The sequence below is a fragment of the Rhinoderma darwinii genome, chromosome 7 (genome assembly GCF_050947455.1).
Source record: "Rhinoderma darwinii isolate aRhiDar2 chromosome 7, aRhiDar2.hap1, whole genome shotgun sequence".
Lineage (NCBI taxonomy): Eukaryota > Metazoa > Chordata > Amphibia > Anura > Rhinodermatidae > Rhinoderma > Rhinoderma darwinii.
In genome coordinates this window covers 140,322,187-140,342,406 of record NC_134693.1, presented here as the reverse complement: position 1 = coordinate 140,342,406, position 20,220 = coordinate 140,322,187, and the positions used below count along the sequence as shown (strand labels likewise).

General features: G+C 43.0%; 1 protein-coding gene across 1 annotated transcript in view; it reads right to left on the bottom strand.

The window, feature by feature from the left end:
* Window positions 1–14,616: 14,616 nt before the first annotated feature.
* LOC142657415 (protein SSUH2 homolog) overlaps window positions 14,617–20,220 on the bottom strand; it is a 33,764-nt gene continuing 28,160 nt past the window's right edge. Inside the window, exon 11 of the mRNA XM_075832439.1 lies at window positions 14,617–16,172. Coding sequence (XP_075688554.1) covers window positions 16,026–16,172 — 147 coding nt within the window. The 3' untranslated portion in view covers window positions 14,617–16,025. The remainder of the gene's footprint in view (window positions 16,173–20,220) is intronic.

The window sequence follows — 20,220 nt, the reverse complement described above, 5'->3', positions numbered from 1 at the left end:
TAGTAGTTATATTCTTGTATATAGGAGGCAGTATAAGGGCGGGTTCACACATGGCGGATTTTCACTTAAATTCCGCTGCGGACACTCCGCAGCGTTAATCCGCAGCGGAGCCGTTTCTCCATTGACTTTCACTTTAATTTCGCAGTGTTCGTTTACACGATGCGTACAATTCCGCTGCGGAGCATAGGCTGCGGAGCGGAATGTGGTGTCCGCAGCATGCTCTGTCTGTTGCGGAGCAGTGGCGGACTGGTTGCGGACTCATGGCGGAATTTCTCCATTGACTTCAATGGAGATTCTAAGTTCCGCAATGAAGTCCGCAGCTGTCATGCACATGTTATGTGTGGTGCGGAGCGTATTGGTTTTGCTACCATGACATTTCTTCATTCTGGCTGGACCTATGTATTTCTAGGTCTACAGCCAGACTGAGGAAGTCAATGGGGCTCCCGTAATGACGGGAGCGTTGCTAGGAGACGTCAGTAAATAGTCACTGTCCAGGGTGCTGAAAGAGTTAAGCGATCGGCAGTAACTGTTTCTGCACCCGGGACAGTGACTACCGATCCCAATATACATGTATCTGTAAAAAAACATATAAGTTCATACTTACCGAGAACTCCCTGTTTCTGTCTCCAGTCCGGCCTCCCAGGATGACGTTTCAGTGGAAGTGACGGCTGCAGCCAATCACAGGCCAAGCACAGGCTGCAGCGGTCACATGGACTGGCGCGTCATCCAGGGAGGTCGGGCTGGATGCCGAAAGAGGGACGCGTCATCAAGACAACGGGCGGTAAGTATGAATTTCTTTTACTTTCACTAGGGAAAGTGCTGTCCCTTCTCTCTATCCTGCACTGATAGGGAGAAGGGAAGCACTTTTCCTGCAGTCCGCAGCGGCCAGTCCGCATCAATTTTCTGCACATTTTGTGCAGATCCGCAGCCGTAATCCGCAACCCGGATTAGGTGCGGCATTGATGCGGACAGTTGCGGAGGAATTCCGCCATGTGTGGTCATGCCCTTATAGTAGTTATATTCCTGTATATAGGGGGCAGTATTATAGTAGTTATATTCTTGTATATAGGAGCAGTATTATAGTAGTTATATTCTTGTATATAGAGGCAGTATTATAGTAGTTATATTCTTGTATATAGGAGGCAGTATTATAGTAGTTATATTCTTGTATATAGAGGGAGTATTATAGTTGTTATATTCTTGTATATAGAGGGCAGTATTATATATAGTAGTTATATTCTTGTATATAGGAGGCAGTATTATAGTAGTTATATTCCTGTATATAGGGGGCAGTATTATAGTAGTTATATTCTTGTATATAGGGGCAGTATTATAGTAGTTATATTATTGTATATAGGGGCAGTATTATAGTAGTTATATTCTTGTATATAGGAGCAGTATTATAGTAGTTATATTCTTGTATATAGGGGCAGTATTATAGTAGTTATATCCTTGTACATACGGGGGCAGTATTATAGTAGTTATATTCTTGTATATAGGGAGCAGTATTATAGTAGTTATATTCTTGTATATAGGAGCAGTATTATAGTTGTTATATTCTTGTACATAGGGGGCAGTGCCATGTGATTTGAGAATGATTGTAGCACCAGTGATATCAATATTACTAATGACTAGATATTCCCTTTAAGCCGTCGCATCTAAGCAGTGATTATCAGGTAAATATGTGATTACATTTCACCAGGAAACCTTTTAGTCCTAGAGAAAGATAAGAACTTGCCAGTAGCTGTGGTGGTCGGGCGCTCAGAGCAGGAGAAGGTTTTGCCAAGTTGTGTCCTATGGGAACCAGGAGTTGAGAGTTATCCAAATTCTGAGCAGATCTGAAATCACAGTTCAACGAGGATTAAAAATATCAGCTGTGAACTGATGTTTCTCCGTAAACTTCGACTCCTTCTCATCTCACTTGTGCACTCAGGGCAGACGATCATTTTCATGTTCTACCGCCCGTTTTGATGTAATTTATACCCCAACAGATTATTATATAGAATTAAAGACGAGGGGAACACAAAAAAATATTAATTTTTTTCAAAATGATAAGAACCACTTGGCAAATACAACAACTTCCGAGCCTATGTAAAAAAACAAACAAACTGATTTTTTGGGGTTTATTGAGACAGTGGAATTGTGAAATGGAAAGAACATCGCGCTTCCCCTCTTCTCCACAGCTTTACAGATCTGCCTATTAAAGTAGTCATACTTTTTAACAATAACCAAAGCACCATTTCAGGAATCGGGAACCCACCAAGAGTAGTCGCGACCTCCCAATTCCATAGTAGTGATGTGGTCATCTATGGCACAATTGTTGGTTATCAGTTGTCCTGCAGTTTCTCATGAGGTTTCCACTGGTCGGAAACAGATGTCTTGTCACTATTGATGAGTTATTCTTTAGTACCAGTGATTGATATCTGTTGTGTTGACAAAAAAAAATTGCCTCTGGCCCTTTAAGTAATTTTCATGATCAGGAAGATGGTCGATCACTTCCTGCTGTAGTGTTTTCGTGCGCTTACTGCTCAAAGACCGATTGTAAATGAAGTGTAGATGTCTGACAAGGGGAGTCAGAGACGACTCACACTGGATGCGTAACTGAAGGCTCAACTCTGCTTGTAGAAATGGTACTGTTTATGGGGAGCTCTGACTGGCACTGTACTGAGGGCACCGGTTAACACTGTTTGCGGGAGAGAGCTCTGGCTGACACTATAAGTTTAGGGAATGCACTTGCCTTGATTATGGGAAAACTTTTTCTGGCATTGTTTATGGGGGTTCTTTTCTGGCACTGTTTAAAAGGGTAACACTGCCTGACACTGTTTATTGGGACACTATTTATGGGGAAACTTGGTGGCATTGTTTATGTTGCCCTGACATAGTTTATACTGGTACCGCTGCCTGCCACTGTTTATGGAGAAATTTTTCCTGACACTGTTATTGGGGCATTATTCTGGGCACAATGTTATGGGAAACTATGACCGACACTGTTTATGGGGTGTTCTGGCTGACAATGTTTATAGAAAAACTCTGTCACTGTAATGGGGGAATTGTTAGGAGATTTTTTTCTGGTGCTATTATGGGGGATTTCTGCCATTGGTTGTAAGTGGAATGCTGTCTTGTACCCTACAATGCTTTTGTGGGCGTGGTCATGGCACTGAGGGTGGAGCTTGAGGGTCTCTTTCTTAAATAGAGGCAATTATCGCATAAGTCCGCTGACTAACGTCCACAAGCCAAAAATCTTCAACCTTTACTGAACAATTCTCATCAGCTGTAGAGGTGTTTGTAAGGTGCGGAAATATTTCTCAACGTTGTAATTGACCCCGGGGAGGTTTGTTTGAACAACTCAGACCATTTGGCTTCACTTAAAAGATCTGCGGAAATGTTTCTTGGTGTAAAATCACAAAACGCAATGTTCTCCTGGAAAACAATAACTGGTAAAATAATAACAACTCTCATCGGTTTCTTTCAGCGCTCAGTCAGAAAAAAAAATAAACTTTTCATATCAAGGATCACAGCTGGATTCCTGCAGAGCACGGATGAGTGATATCACAATACACACGGGCGCAGCACGCACAGCGTACACAAAACGACGCCACACCGATCCCTGCAGAGCATCGCTGGGAGGAGAACCAAGGAAAATATCAGGACGTCTCTACAGGGAGTCAGGGATTGAAGCCGATCGTCCACTAACTTGTTTCTGCTTCTGGAAAAGCTGGGTGACCACTGAAATGACTGTCAATACCATTACCCAGCTTTTCTAGTCCCCTGAAAACTTATATGCCTTATCTAACATTCTAGAAGTGCAGATTTATAACGTTAACCTGTTTTCCCTTACGTCCTGCAGCAGCAGAATAATGGGGTCTTTCTGTGAAATAGTCGGACAGATGGCGTTTATGATTAAATCAAATTAATCACTAATTAACTGAAACCTCCTGACCCTATAAAGCGACGTCCAGCCCCTCCAGCCTCTCCAGCCGCTCCAGCCGCTCCAGCCCCTCCAGCCTCTCCAGTCTCTCCAGCCCCTCCAGCCCCTCCAGTCTCTCCAGTCTCTCCAGCCCCTACAGCCTCTCCAGCCCCTCCAGCCCCTCCAGTCTCTCCAGTCTCTCCAGCCCCTCCAGTCTCTCCAGCCCCTCCAGTCTCTCCAGCTCCTCCAGTCTCTCCAGCCCCTCCAGCCCCTCCAGCCCCTCCAGCCTCTCCAGCCGCTCCAGCCCCTCCAGTCTCTCCAGCCCCTCCAGTCTCTCCAGCCCCTCCAGTCTCTACAGTCTCTCCAGCCCCTCCAGCCCCTCCAGCCCCTCCAGCCTCTCCAGCCGCTCCAGCCCCTCCAGCCTCTCCAGCCTCTCCAGTCTCTCCAGCCCCTCCAGCCCCTCCAGCCCCTCCAGCCGCACCAGCTTGTGGGTTTTCTGGATGGTTCGCTGCTTGTTTGCTTTGCATTATGTTTCTGTTCTTATTTTTCTTGAGCCCCCTTTACTAGAACAGTGTCCACCTCTTGGGCAGATTAAAGTCTGATCCCGCTGGAGCTCGTACTCAATATTTATCAACCATCATAGGCAAAATTTTTGGTTCTCCGAGGAGACGGCTCTTGAGAGGTCAATTTTGAGTCCCACCAGACAAGAGGGCCCTCCCTATGGGGTTACTTCTTGCTAAATTCCCATTATTGTGTTGCTGGTCGGATGTAAGGGAAGTGTAGGCTTCTAACGTTTATCTGTTCTCCCTTTACGTAAGAGTAAGTCCAAACGGTGCGGCCCTGACCCGGTCGCGACGCGGTCAAAAACCATGCCAGCACCATATTCGGCGCGGTTGTCAACTAGCCTGTTAATGGCTGCGTGTTATTGCGGGTAAAACAGCCATTTACCGAATGTGGTGCCGGTGCGGTTGTTGGCCGTGTCGCGACCAGGTCACGGCCGTTCCGTTTAGATTCACCGTATCAGCAGCACAAGCTTCCCGACCTGATTACTGCGACTACTTTATAAGAAACACAAGGGGGAGGGGCTGGACCACCTTTTAGGGTATGTTCACACGGCAGCGTCCATTACGGACGTAATTTGGAGCTGTTCTTCATTGGATTCAATGAAAAACGGCTCCAATTACGTCCCAAGAAGTGTCCTGCACTTCTTTTGACGAGGCTGTAATTTTACGCGTCGTCTTTTGACTGTGACGCGTAAAATGACAGGTCGTCGGCACAGAACATCGTAAAGCCCATGGAAATGAATGGGCAGATGTTTGCCGACGTATTGGAGCCGTGTTTTCAGGCGTAATTCGAGACGTAAAACTCCTCCATTACGCCTGAAAATAGGTTGTGTGAAGCCAGCCTTATAGTAGCGCTGTGGATGGCACTGTTATAGGGGCACTGTGGCTGGCACTGTTATAGGAGCGCTGTGGCTGGCACTGTTACAGGGGCACTGTGGCTGGCACTGTTATAGGAGCGCTGTGGCTGGCACTGTTATAGGAGCGCTGTGGCTGGCACTGTTATAGGAGCGCTGTGGCTGGTATTGTTATAGGAGCGCTGTGGCTGGTATTGTTATAGGAGCACTGTGGCTGGTACTGTTATAGGAGCGCTGTGGCTGACACTGTTATAGGAGCACTGTGGCTGGTACTGTTATAGGAGCGCTGTGGCTGGCACTGTTATAGGAGCACTGTGGCTGGCACTGTTATAGGGGCACTGTGGCTGGCACTGTTATAGGGGCATTGTGGCTGGCACTGTTATAGGGGCACTGTGGCTGGCACTGTTATAGGAGCGATGTGGCTGGCACTGTTATAGGAGCGCTGTGGCTGGTACTGTTATAGGCGCACTGTGGCTGGTACTGTTATAGGAGCATTGTGGCTGGCACTGTTATAGGGGCATTGTGGCTGGCACTGTTATAGGGGCACTGTGGCTGGCACTGTTATAGGAGCGCTGTGGCTGGCACTGTTATAGGAGCGCTGTGGCTGGCACTGTTATAGGAGCGCTGTGGCTGGTACTGTTATAGGAGCGCTGTGGCTGGTACTGTTATAAGAGTGCTGTGGCTGGTACTGTTATAGGAGCGCTGTGGCTGGTATTGTTATAGGAGCGCTGTGGCTGGTACTGTTATAGGAGCGCTGTGGCTGGCACTGTTATAGGAGCGCTGTGGCTGGCACTGTTATAGGAGCGCTGTGGCTGGCACTGTTATAGGAGCGCTGTGGCTGGCACTGTTATAGGAGCGCTGTGGCTGGTACTGTTATAGGAGCGCTGTGGCTGGCACTGTTATAGGAGCGCTGTGGCTGGCACTGTTATAGGAGCGCTGTGGCTGGCACTGTTATAGGAGCACTGTGGCTGGCACTGTTATAGGAGCACTGTGGCTGGCACTGTTATAGGAGCGCTGTGGCTGGTACTGCTATAGGAGCACTGTGGCTGGCACTGTTATAGGAGCGCTGTGGCTGGTACTGCTATAGGAGCACTGTGGCTGACACTGTTATAGGAGCGCTGTGGCTGGTACTGTTATAGTAGCGCTGTGGCTGGCACTGTTATAGGAGCGCTGTGGCTGGCACTGTTATAGGAGCGCTGTGGCTGGTACTGTTATAGGGGCACTGTGGCTGGCACTGTTATAGGAGCATTGTGGCTGGCACTGTTATAGGAGCATTGTGGCTGGCACTGTTATAGGAGCACTGTGGCTGGCACTGTTATAGGAGCACTGTGGCTGATTATGGATCTGGGCTTCTAGAAATTTTCATATACCGGTCCCTTTTTCCAGTGTACAGAAGTTTGTGATAGGACTACACTTCAACATTGGGGCAGATTTATTATTGTCTATAATTTACCAGAAGATGCAGCAAATTCATTACAGTGGTGCGCGCTCTGTGATAGGTTTGGAGCCACTTGCTAGACATGTTAGACACTTTTCTCTGAATTATACCCTCTCGATTGGCTTATTTTAAACTAATATTTTCCGCCCAAATTTTGGCGCATTTTAAGTCTCCGCTGGACGCTTTCAAATATCACTAGTATGGTGCAAAAAAACGTATCTAAAAAGTATAATAATTCTGGCACAAGGCGTGTACGCCATTTTTTTGGCGCAAGTTAAGCATAAGCTCCGCCTCATTGCTGACTCTGATAGGAGATATGGTGGTGTCTTGTATAGCGGTAGAGCCCAGGACCCTCCGCACGCCCTGGACTTGTGCCCTGACGAAGTACCCAGCACAACTCATCTTAGAACATTTTTATTTTATCGTAAGAACAGTTGAAATTTTGGACATAAATTTGATGTTCCAATTTGAAATAAAATAATAGAACATTTGTCGGGATTTATTCCATATAAAGTCCCAGTAAGTACTATCACCCCATATACCCAGGTCAGTGCCCCCCTTCTCGCAGGCAGGCGGTGGGGTTAACGTGAGTATCTGCCGGCACACGTGTGGCGGGTGAGGGGACGTTTCTTGAGGCCGGGACGCTTGGCCCATATTCAGCTGCTTTCAGGGTGATGTCATTAACATTTGGTTAAGTAAAAACAACAACAACCGAGTCGCTCAGACCCATTTATGGAGATTTTTCCATCATTGAGTGTTTTTTGCAGATGTTTGATTGATGAATCCCCAGGACCAGATACATGAGACGGGGGTTGGCACCGACTACACGTCTCTTATATTCATTCACATCCTCACCTTGTGGGGGAACTGCAGGCAGAGCAGAGAAGCAAAGAGAGTACAACGTTTATTTCCATATATTTTTTTGTTATATCTGGTTCTGGGAAAGTTGGGTGATGACCAATATCATCACCATTAAAATGAATTATAGCCTCCTCATGGTCACCCAGCTTTCCCAGACCCTAATGGCAAATTTGCCTTGCTATACAGAGGATACATTACTATATAACTAGGCAGATGTGCCATTCAGGCATCATAAAAAGCTGGGTGATAATTAAGCACTTGGTTTACGTGTCCTACAGCATAGTCCTACTATCTGGGCTGAATCAATATTACTGTTCATCCTGTGCCTCCTGATTCATGAATGGAATGTTAGAACTACAGTAAAGACCGACACAGGCAGTAGAAGAAAGAATGCAGGCATGGATATAAGTCTGCACAACAATCCAGAATTATAGGCTGTTCAGGATCTGTGGAAAGTTGGGTGTTGAATGACTTAGTTTTAGTTTTACCGGAGAGCGTGGCTTCTCATTGGTCCGAAGGTTCCCTAGTTATCGGTAACGCAGCTGAGAGACATATCCTTGGCTTTCAACACAGAATGGGATCCGCCCTGGAACAAATATTTATTAGTACTGAGCGTCGTACACAAATTGCGCAGTATTAAGTCAGCGGCGTCCGTGACTGAGTGATGGTCGGGGGATGGGAGGTTGTGTACTATTCATCTATCATCAGAGACAGTCCATGTAGAACAAATAAACCGAATGTGTCATTAATAAAAATCAGGAGGCTCCGGGCGATGACATTGATGACCTAATCTAAGAGAGGGCGAACGAGGTAACATCCGAGCGCGGTCCCGGGGCATCGCACCTCGCTGCCTCGCTCACATCATAAAAGAGATTTTTGGTTTTTATGTAAATAAAGCTTAATCGCTATATAAATGAAACGTTTTACAATGTGTCAATTCAACATTTTCAAGATTTCTGCTTGCTGTCAGTGAATGAGAACACTTGTGTACATTCTGAGGTCATGCCTAGTCCTGTCCTCAGCTGAGAAGTGGATATAATTGTATCCAGTCTAGACAACGCTCTGTGACCTAAACATCCTGCACTCCAGACTGATACATTGTAGCAAACTATTAGATCTGTGCGGCTGCTGCTGATGTGTTTATCTCACAGAGCGTTGTCTAGACTAACGAACGTTGTATATGTCCGTGTGCTGTCTGTTAAAAAAACGGACAGCCCATGGACCTACGCAATTCAATGGGGCTATTCAGGCGTCCGTGATTTTTCACGCAACGTGTTTCCGTTGCGTGAAACTCACTGCATGTTCTATTCTGGTCCGTTTTGAAGACCACGTCGCCCATTGAAGTCTATGTTGAGAAATTGAAGTAGATTAGAACGTTGTAGAACTTTTTCTTTATAAAGTGATTAAGATTTATTTACATAAAAGTGGAAAACCCCTTAGGCCGTGTTACCACGTAGCGTAAACGCAGCGGAATTTCCGTAACGGAATTGTGTGTGGAAATTCCGCGGCATTTACAGCAACAGCAAAGTGGATGAGATTTGGAAAATCTGATGCCCACGCTGCAGAAAAAAACGCAGTGTAAACATTAATAACTTGACCTGCGGTTCGGAATTTAATTCCTGCATGTCAATTTATGCCGCGGTTTTGCTGATTTTACGTTGCGGGTTTTCCTCATTGAATTTAGTGGGGATGCAAAACCCGCAACAGGAAGCCAAGTGTTACGATTTTTTTGGCGTAATCGCAAATCTGGAAAAAAAGAATCATACTTACCCAGAACGCGCTCCTTCTTCCTGCAGTCCGGCCTCCTGAGATGACGTTTCATCATATATGACCGCTGCGGCCAATCACAGGATCCCGGAGCGGACGTCAATGGAGGGATTGGGTAAGTATGAGCACTTTTTTCACGCAGCAGAAATTCCATCTGAAAAACCGCACCACAATGTGGTTCGATTATTCGACGGAGGCTGCTGCGGGTTCCACGTCGGATACGCTGCATGATTTTTACGCAGCGTATCCGACCCGTGGGAACTTGGCCTAAACATGAATAAGGACAAGATACAAAGTCAGAGTAAGGAGTCCGGATGGAGACCGTGGATATTGTAGAGGGCGACGTTCCCATGGGCGGCGCGTCACCGCTAAACATACAATATAGCATTTTATATTATGTTTTACTTTCCTTTCTTATCAATTTTTCTATTTTTACCTGGAAACCATAATCAAGTTTCTCTTAGGATTCCCGTACACGATGCGGCCGAGCTGCAGAGAATCGTGCGGTTTTATTGTGAATGGCGGCGGTTTAGCGATGCATTCTTCAGCCACACGATCTATACAGGTATAACATATGGAAACCATGTGCTTCACCTGTGCAGGCGGTGCTCGGCCGCCTCGGGTATATGATGGCGTCCCGCTGTGAATAGGCTGAGGGTCACATCCGCTTATTATCACCGTAGGGCCCCGCGTACACGACCGTAGATTTCACCTATCCGTAAATATTGTCCGTAAATACGGATCTGTAGTCATTTCTAGCCATCCGTAAATCCTCCGCATCTACGGAACAGTGTCCGTAAAAAAGGTCCGTAGTGCATCCGTAATGCAGACGTATTTACACATCCACATCCTTTCTACGGCACGGACACCCATCCGTAAAACTACGGAAAGGTGTCAGTGACCCATAGAAGTGAATGGGTCCGTAATTACAGATGAAAACTACGGTCGTGTGCATGGGGCCTCAGGCCGGGTTCCCACGGGTCGTATATGCTGCGTAAAACTACTGGCAGTGATATGGGAATCGAGGATAATTTGGCAGATTTGCCATTCAGGGCTTCGGGAAAGCTGAGTAGTTGTGGGAGCTCTGGTGGCCCTATTGTTTGTCACGCAGCTTTCTAATTAAACAAAGAAGTGGCTGATCCGAATTGTTAACAGCTTGACAGAAGACGACGACTCGGGACGTTCTATTTACTGGAGATTTTGCGCTTTTTTTTTTTCTTAAAGGGGAAGCGCTCTTTAAATTACTTGAAAATTTTGGCAAAAAAATATGTTTTCCTCTTTTCCCCACTGATTGAAGAAGATATGAGGGGATGAGGAGGAGGTGATGAGAGGATGATGAGGAGGTTCATCGGCATCGCCCTGTCTAGTGGATCTCGGCCTGTAAATATCCAACCACAAACTTCAAAGGAAGGAATTTTGTTTTGAATCGTTTCCTCCTTGAGAATTGACTTGACTTCAATCCTGTGTCTGTGGCTCCTCCAGGCTGCGGCGCGTGAATGTGCTCAAATATAATCACAGATGCTTCAGGAAAATGAGAGTATTCTCGGGGTGACCTCCTGACTGGGGACCTGTGGCCCTCAGCGCAAAATATAGCGAGTGATCTCATAGGGAGGAGGAATGTACAGAAATGCTGCTGAATTCTGTAACATCCAGTAAAGGCAATACTCATATTTATGGGGGCGCGGGCATCAGCCAGTGCTCAGGGCCACACGGCTGAGGGGGCCACTAGTTGTCCTTTTTCCCCATATTGATTTCGGATCCCAGCAATGGGGTGGACTGAGACGCAACAGATGAGTATCTCACAATAAAAGTGGTTTCTGTTTTGATGCAACTTGAAGACTTTGTGTTTCAATTATTTCTTCTTTTTCAAGATCTATGCTTGCTGTTAGTGAACTGGAAGATTCTTGTTTACATCCAAAGGCTGAAACCTTTAACAGACTTAATGCTTCTCACAGCTGAGGGGTTGTTACAATTGTATTTAGTCTAGACAATCCCCTGTAAGCTAAACAGTCTGGACTTTAGACCGATACATTGTAACAAACTGTCAGGATAGGAGAGAGGTTTATGCTGCTGCTGATATATTTAGGATTGCATAGACTGGATACAACAGTAACAAACTCTCAGCCTTGAGAAGTAATAGGCCGCATGCAGATGGTTGTAATGCAGCTGTATAGAACGATATTCATTCAGTTGAAGCACAGAGAACAGCAGTAAAAATACCTGTAAAATACGGTCACATCACAGTCACCTGAACGCAGAACATGAACCGAGAATTAGGAAATGATAAGTAAATTAGATTGCAAGCTCTTCTGTGACCTCCACCACTTGACTGATTGGTTGCTATCCGACAGCTGTAAATGTGAAGGCTTGTAAAATTAATATTTGTGTTATTTTATTTCTGCCCATCCACTGGTACCAATGTGGTGCCCACGAGATGCTGCTGCCATAGAATGGAACTTTAAAAAAACAAACAAAACAGAACATCTTAGATTGAAATTGATCAAATAAAAAATAATATTTTCATTACAATAAATATTTTAAGTGGAAAATTATTAATATGTAAAATATAAAAAAATGAGGGTCAATTTGGGAATAACCCTTTAAGAGCTGTAATTTCCGAGAACAAAATCTGAAAATCCAGATTAAGAACAATAAACATTCTACCAGGAAGTGGAAAAACCCATCAGAGAAGCCACAGCACTCATCATCTCCTCTGTAACGCTCCCCCGTAAAGCCCATGTTCCCCCTGTCACCGTTTATATACAGAATGAGTCTCCAAAAACGGCGTACATACATACATTACATTACTTATCCTGTACTGATCCTGAGTTATATCCTGTATTATACTCCAGAGCTGCACTCACTATTCTGCTGGTGGAGTCACTGTGTACATACATTACTTATCCTGCACTGATCAAGAGTTACATCCTGTATTATACTCCAGAGCTGCACTCACTATTCTGCTGGTGAAGTCACTGTCTACATACATTACATTACTTATCCTGTACTGATCCTGAGTTACATCCTGTATTATACTGCAGAGCTGCGCTCACTATTCTGCTGGTAGAGTCACTGTGTACATACATTACATTACATTACCTATCCTGTACTGATCCTGGGTTACATCCTGTATTATACTCCAGAGCTGCACTCACTATTCTGCTGGTAGAGTCACTGTGTACATACATTACATTACTTATCCTGTACTGATCCGGAGTTATATCCTGTATTATACTCCAGAGCTGCACTCACTATTCTGCTGGCGGAGTCACTGTGTACATACATTACATTACTTATCCTGTACTGAACCTGAGTTATATCCTGTATTATACTCCAGAGCTGCACTCACTATTCTGCTGGTGGGAGTCACTGTGTACATACATTACATTACTTATCCTGCACTGATCCTGAGTTACATACTGTATTATATTCCAGAGCTGCACTCACTATTCTGCTGGCGGAGTCACTGTGTACATACATGACATTACTTATCCTGTACTGAACCTGAGTTATATCCTGTATTATACTCCAGAGCTGCACTCACTATTCTGCTGGTGGGAGTCACTGTGTACATACATTACATTACTTATCCTGCACTGATCCTGAGTTACATACTGTATTATACTCCAGAGCTGCACTCACTATTCTGCTGGTGGAGTCACTGTGTACATACATTACATTACTTATCCTGTACTGATCCCGAGTTACATCCTGTATTATACTCCAGAGCTGCACTCATTATTCTGCTGGTGGAGTCACTGTGTACATACATTACTTATCCTGTACTGATCCCGAGTTACATCCTGTATTATACTCCAGAGCTGCACTCACTATTCTGCTGGTGGAGTCACTGTGTACATACATTACATTACTTATCTTGTACTGATCCTGAGTTACATTATGTATTATACTCCAGAGCTGCACTCACTATTCTATTGGTGGAGTCACTATGTACATACATTACATTACTTATCCTGTACTGATCCTGAGTTATATCCTGTATTATACTCCAGAGCTGCACTCACTATTCTGCTGGTGGGGTCACTGTGTATATACATTACATTACTTATCCTGTACTGATCCTGATCCTGTATTATACTCCAGAGCTGCACTCACTATTCTGCTGGTGGAGTCACTGTGTACATACATTACATTACTTATCCTGTACTGATCCTGAGTTACATCCTGTATTATACTCCAGAGCTGCACTTACTATTCTGCTGGTGGAGTCACTGTGTACATACATTACATTACTTATCCTGTACTGATCCTGAGTTACATCCTGTATTATACTCCAGAGCTGCACTTACTATTCTGCTGGTGGAGTCACTGTGTACATACATTACTTATCCTGTACTGATCCTGAGTTAAATCCTGTATTATACTCCAGAGCTGCACACACTATTCTGCTGGTGGGGTCACTGTGTACATACATTACTTATCCTGTACTGATCCTGAGTTACATCCTGTATTATACTCCAGAGCTGCACTCACTATTCTGCTGGTGGAGTGACTGTGTACATACATTACATTACTAATCCTGTACTGATCCTGAGTTACATCCTGTATTATACTCCAGAGCTGTACTCACTATTCTGCTGGTGGAGTCACTGTGTACATACATTACATTACTTATCCTGTACTGATCCTGAGTTATATCCTGTATTATACTCCAGAGCTGCACTCACAATTCTGCAGCTTCAGAGCTGAAATCCCCCCCCCCAACATTCCCTGCTTGTTTAGTGTTTGTACAGAGCTTGCGCTGTAGATTTTAACCTTTGAAATTATAATCTTTACACTAAGCAAGGGCGAGCACACACCTAAAATAGTCACTAATTTATAATAGTGCAGAGAGAAGCAGCTGTTATTAGTCACACATAATGATGTGAAAGTCTCAGCACTGGAGATATGTGACATAAAGTCGTGATCATGGGGGAGGGGAGGTTTCTACACTTTCTTCTGTTAAGTTATCCTCTAATGTCACAGCTGGGAGACAACCAATATGGCGGCCATTATAGCCTCCACAAGGAGTTCTAGCTGCATATGTACTTATAGAACTTCTGCCGATGTGATATGGGCGTGGCCTGTCCATGTAGGCGGGATTAAGCTACGCAGATTCAGGGAGCCAAGATATAAACAAGCAAGACAAAGTGAAAGACTGTAAGCTAGCGGGCATCAAGAATGATTTTGTAACATATTTTATTTTTAATTAGATAAAACCCAAACCGTAAACATCACATGACTGAAGCGATGACATCACATTGACTGAAGTGATGACATCACCGGTGACATCACTGCTCCCTATGAATTAATTGGTTGATTTTTCTGATGCCTCTACTTAAACTGCTCTGTGTTTGCTTGTTATGGGCAATAGTGTTGTGATAAGTGAGGCCTAATAGTCCAAATAATGTAACAAAGTCACGTATTTATTTATCTCCAGGTCATGTAATCACAATTTCCTCAGAAAGTCCCTCCATTTGTAATGAATCCGTCCTCTCTTGGAAATTCCAGGGTTTCCTGCACTTGGTAGGACATTATATGCCGGCAGTGATCTTATATAAGGTCACGCGGAGACCAGCAAATGGTGAATTGTAGGATGAACATCACAGATCATAGTAGACAATCGCTTATGTAGCAATTCCCGAATGTAATGGTGTTATCAGCATCACCCTCATCATCTGCAGCAGATCCTCCACAGAGAAAGGAGACAACATTAGCAGTGGTCATTCCTCTAATCTGGCATTACTGGGACCTGACAGATTATCAGACATTTTTAGACTCTGCTGCAATTCTGTGCCGGACTATCAGAATTTCTGGACTATTGGATTCTTGATTAAAGAAATTTTACTGTATAAGAAAATATATACAAAGTTTTGCTTTCTTAATATTTGCTAAATAAAGGTAAGTGTAGCGTGTATTGAGAGGAACAGCCAACAGTGGCGCCCCCTGCTGTTCACAAGGGAAAATGCCTGCTAGCTACAAATGCTAAAGCATAGATATATATATATTTATTTAGTTATTTATTTTGGGGTGGTGGTCTGTACCCCTACTGTCCTTGCAATGATAGGGCCCTGTAAGAAGTTGTTACTGTACTTGCGCCACCTGCTGGACACCTTTATAATATCTATTCAGCAATAATCTATAGAAATGGGAAAACCTAATTTTGTGTTGTTCACCATTTACAGATGTACATTACGGATGTCGTCATCTTTAACTTGATTCTGATAACGTGCTGCAGCGTGATATCACACAACATAAGCCATTGAAAAAGTCAAGATAAGAAATCCAGCCATTGTTTATTTAATGCGTTAAAAGTCAAGATAAAGACGACTACATCTGTATATAGAAAAAACTGGATGTAAAGATGTCCCTATAGCTGGAAGTCCCGGTCCCAGATGAACGCAGCTCTGCGGAGCGGATGGTATTGCTGTATTATTTGCCCACTTGGTGCCTTATGGTCCATTTTATTCTTAAATTGAAGCCTGTGTTCACACTTTACTGCGATCTGCCAGCAGGTAGAACCGTATAACATGAAAGCTTCGTCTGCAAACAAGTGCAACCTCATAAGCGAAGCAAGTTATTGGTTACGTTCAAGACAATGGCTTCCAGACATAGAGATAGTGAATATCCAGACGTCACATAACTGAGCAGCCACAGGCGAGACCAGAAAGACGCTGCTTAGTGTAGACTCTGCCCTCCCGGCCGTATACATGGCACGACAGGCTCTTCCCACTGTATCCATACTGGACATTCGCTACTGGGATCATCTCCACCGTCTGATGCTGAGTGAACAGAGGACCAGAACATGAAGATATAAAGAATTTGTGTCATTTTTAGATAGAAAATGGTGTTTAACATAATAGATTTTTATAATAGGATTATAATTTAACAGCATCAGCGCTGCACTGCAGGATCAGGCAGCACTCAATGTAAAAAGATGGATCTGGCGCCATCTTGTGGCTATACTTAGGTAATGCAGCTCATGCAAGTGTGATGGAAAAGTGGACACACCATATGTGCAGCTGCAAAGGGCTCAGTAGATAAGGGGGGACACTACCACCTTAAACACAAGCTGCAGCTTTCTACTTTCTATAAGATTGTATGTAAGGAACTAGACCAAGGAATTTATAGGTGTCACAATTACTGGTGGATCGTGAGAGATTGGGGGGGGGGGCTCTATGATGAGATATTCAAGATTAAGAGGCCTATATACTGTGTCCGCCCCTGGTCAGGACCTCCCCCACCCTCCTCAGAATGATTATTATTTGGACTCTACATGAAGGATTATTACTGTGATCATCGTCTATCTGCCTAATTATTCCGAACTACTGCTCCTTCCATTATAGAGGGGCCCCAAACATGAACCTAGATCTAGCCCCGGGGAATGTTCCCAGCAGAAAGTATCACACATGATATTATTAGATACACAGCTCAGCCGACAGTATCACACATGATAGGATTAGATACACAGCTCAGCAGACAGTATCACACATGATAGGATTAGATACACAGCTCAGCAGTCAGGATCACACATGATAGGATTAGATACACAGTTCAGCAGACAGTATCACACATGATAGGATTAGATACACAGCTCAGCAGACAGTATCACACATAATAGGCTTAGATACACAGCTCAGCAGACAGTATCACACATAATAGGCTTAGATACACAGCTCAGCAGACAGTATCACACATGATAGGATTAGATACACAGCTCAGCAGACAGTATCACACATGATAGGATTAGATACACAGCTCAGCAGACAGTATCACACATGATAGGATTAGATACACAGCTCAGCAGTCAGTATCACACATGATAGGATTAGATACACAGCTCAGCAGACAGTATCACACATGATAGGATTAGATACACAGCTCAGCAGTCAGTATCACACATGATAGGATTAGATACACAGCTCAGCAGATAGTATCACACATGATTTTTCTGAATGTTATTATTATATACAATGTGACTTCAAGTCTGATGAATAAATTAAATTTGTGTTTTGTTCTCTGTGTTATAATAAGAGCGCAGATAATATTGATCCAATCCACCAAATGATCTGATTAACCAATTACATTTCTGCGCTAATCAGCAGCTTCAGGTGGTCGGAGGGGGAGGGGACTGGGAGACTTTCTACAAGTTTCTGAAAGAACAAGCTGCAGAAATCTGTCAGAGAACATAAAAACTGATCCCCTTCATCTCTCACTGTGGGTGGGGTTTAGCATAATGGGTTGGGCTTAGCATAATGGGTTGGGCTTAGCCAGGCAGGTTTCCTATTACAGATATAGCTGGGGAGGATCTTGCTACAGCAATACGCCTCCCAGCCAGAGATTGGACTGGTCTGAGGTCTGTGAGGAGGGGGGGGGGGAGGGGGGTAAAAATATATATATACACACACACACACACACACACACCCTAGTACTACTATTACTCTACTACTACATTAGTACTACTATTACTCTACTATTACACTAGTACTACTATTACTCTACTACTACGCTAGTACTACTATTACTCTACTATTACACTAGTACTACTATTACTCTACTACTACGCTAGTACTACTATTACTCTACTACTACTACACTAGTACTACTATTACTCTACTATTACACTAGTACTACTATTACACTAGTACTACTATTACTCTACTACTACACTAGTACTATTACTCTACTACTACGCTAGTACTACTATTACTCTACTATTACACTAGTACTACTATTACTCTACTACTACACTAGTACTACTATTACTCTACTACTACACTAGTACTACTATTACTCTACTACTACACTAGTACTACTATTACTCTACTACTACACTAGTACTACTATTACTCTACTATTACACTAGTACTACTATTACTCTACTATTACACTAGTACTACTATTACTCTACTACTACATTAGTACTACTATTACTCTACTATTACACTAGTACTACTATTACTCTACTACTACGCTAGTACTACTATTACTCTACTACTACTACACTAGTACTACTATTACTCTACTATTACACTAGTACTACTATTACTCTACTATTACACTAGTACTACTATTACTCTACTACTACACTAGTACTATTACTCTACTACTACGCTAGTACTACTATTACTCTACTATTACACTAGTACTACTATTACTCTACTACTACACTAGTACTACTATTACTCTACTACTACACTAGTACTACTATTACTCTACTACTACACTAGTACTACTATTACTCTACTACTACTATTACTCTACTACTACACTAGTACTACTATTACTCTACTACTACACTAGTACTACTATTACTCTACTATTACACTAGTACTACTATTACACTAGTACTACTATTACTCTACTACTACATTAGTACTACTATTACTCTACTATTACACTAGTACTACTATTACTCTACTACTACGCTAGTACTACTATTACTCTACTATTACACTAGTACTACTATTACTCTACTACTACGCTAGTACTACTATTACTCTACTGTACTACTATTACTCTACTATTACACTACTACTACTATTACTCTACTATTACACTAGTACTACTATTACTCTACTACTACACTAGTACTATTACTCTACTACTACGCTAGTACTACTATTACTCTACTATTACACTAGTACTACTATTACTCTACTACTACACTAGTACTACTATTACTCTACTACTACACTAGTACTACTATTACTCTACTACTACACTAGTACTACTATTACTCTACTACTACACTAGTACTACTATTACTCTACTATTACACTAGTACTACTATTACTCTACTATTACACTAGTACTACTATTACTCTACTACTACATTAGTACTACTATTACTCTACTATTACACTAGTACTACTATTACTCTACTACTACGCTAGTACTACTATTACTCTACTATTACACTAGTACTACTATTACTCTACTACTACGCTAGTACTACTATTACTCTACTACTACTACACTAGTACTACTATTACTCTACTATTACACTAGTACTACTATTACTCTACTATTACACTAGTACTACTATTACTCTACTACTACACTAGTACTATTACTCTACTACTACGCTAGTACTACTATTACTCTACTATTACACTAGTACTACTATTACTCTACTACTACACTAGTACTACTATTACTCTACTACTACACTAGTACTACTATTACTCTACTACTACACTAGTACTACTATTACTCTACTACTACACTAGTACTACTATTACTCTACTACTACACTAGTACTACTATTACTCTACTATTACACTAGTACTACTATTACTCTACTATTACACTAGTACTACTATTACTCTACTACTACATTAGTACTACTATTACTCTACTATTACACTAGTACTACTATTACTCTACTATTACACTAGTACTACTACTACTACACTAGTACTACTATTACTCTACTACTACACTAGTACTACTATTACTCTACTACTACATTAGTACTACTATTACTCTACTATTACACTAGTACTACTATTACTCTACTATTACACTAGTACTACTATTACTCTACTACTACACTAGTACTACTATTACTCTACTATTACACTAGTACTACTATTACTCTACTATTACACTAGTACTACTATTAGGGCTGATTCAGACGTGCGTGGCGTTTTTGCGCACGCAAAGCACGCAGCGTTTTGCCTGCGCAAAAGCCACTTGCCTGCTCCGTGAGGCAGCATCATATGATGCGCGGCTGCGTGCTTTTCGCGCAGCCGCCATCATTATGACACGCCATTCGGATGTTTGTAAACAGAAAAGCACGTGGTGCTTTTCTGTTTACATTCATCC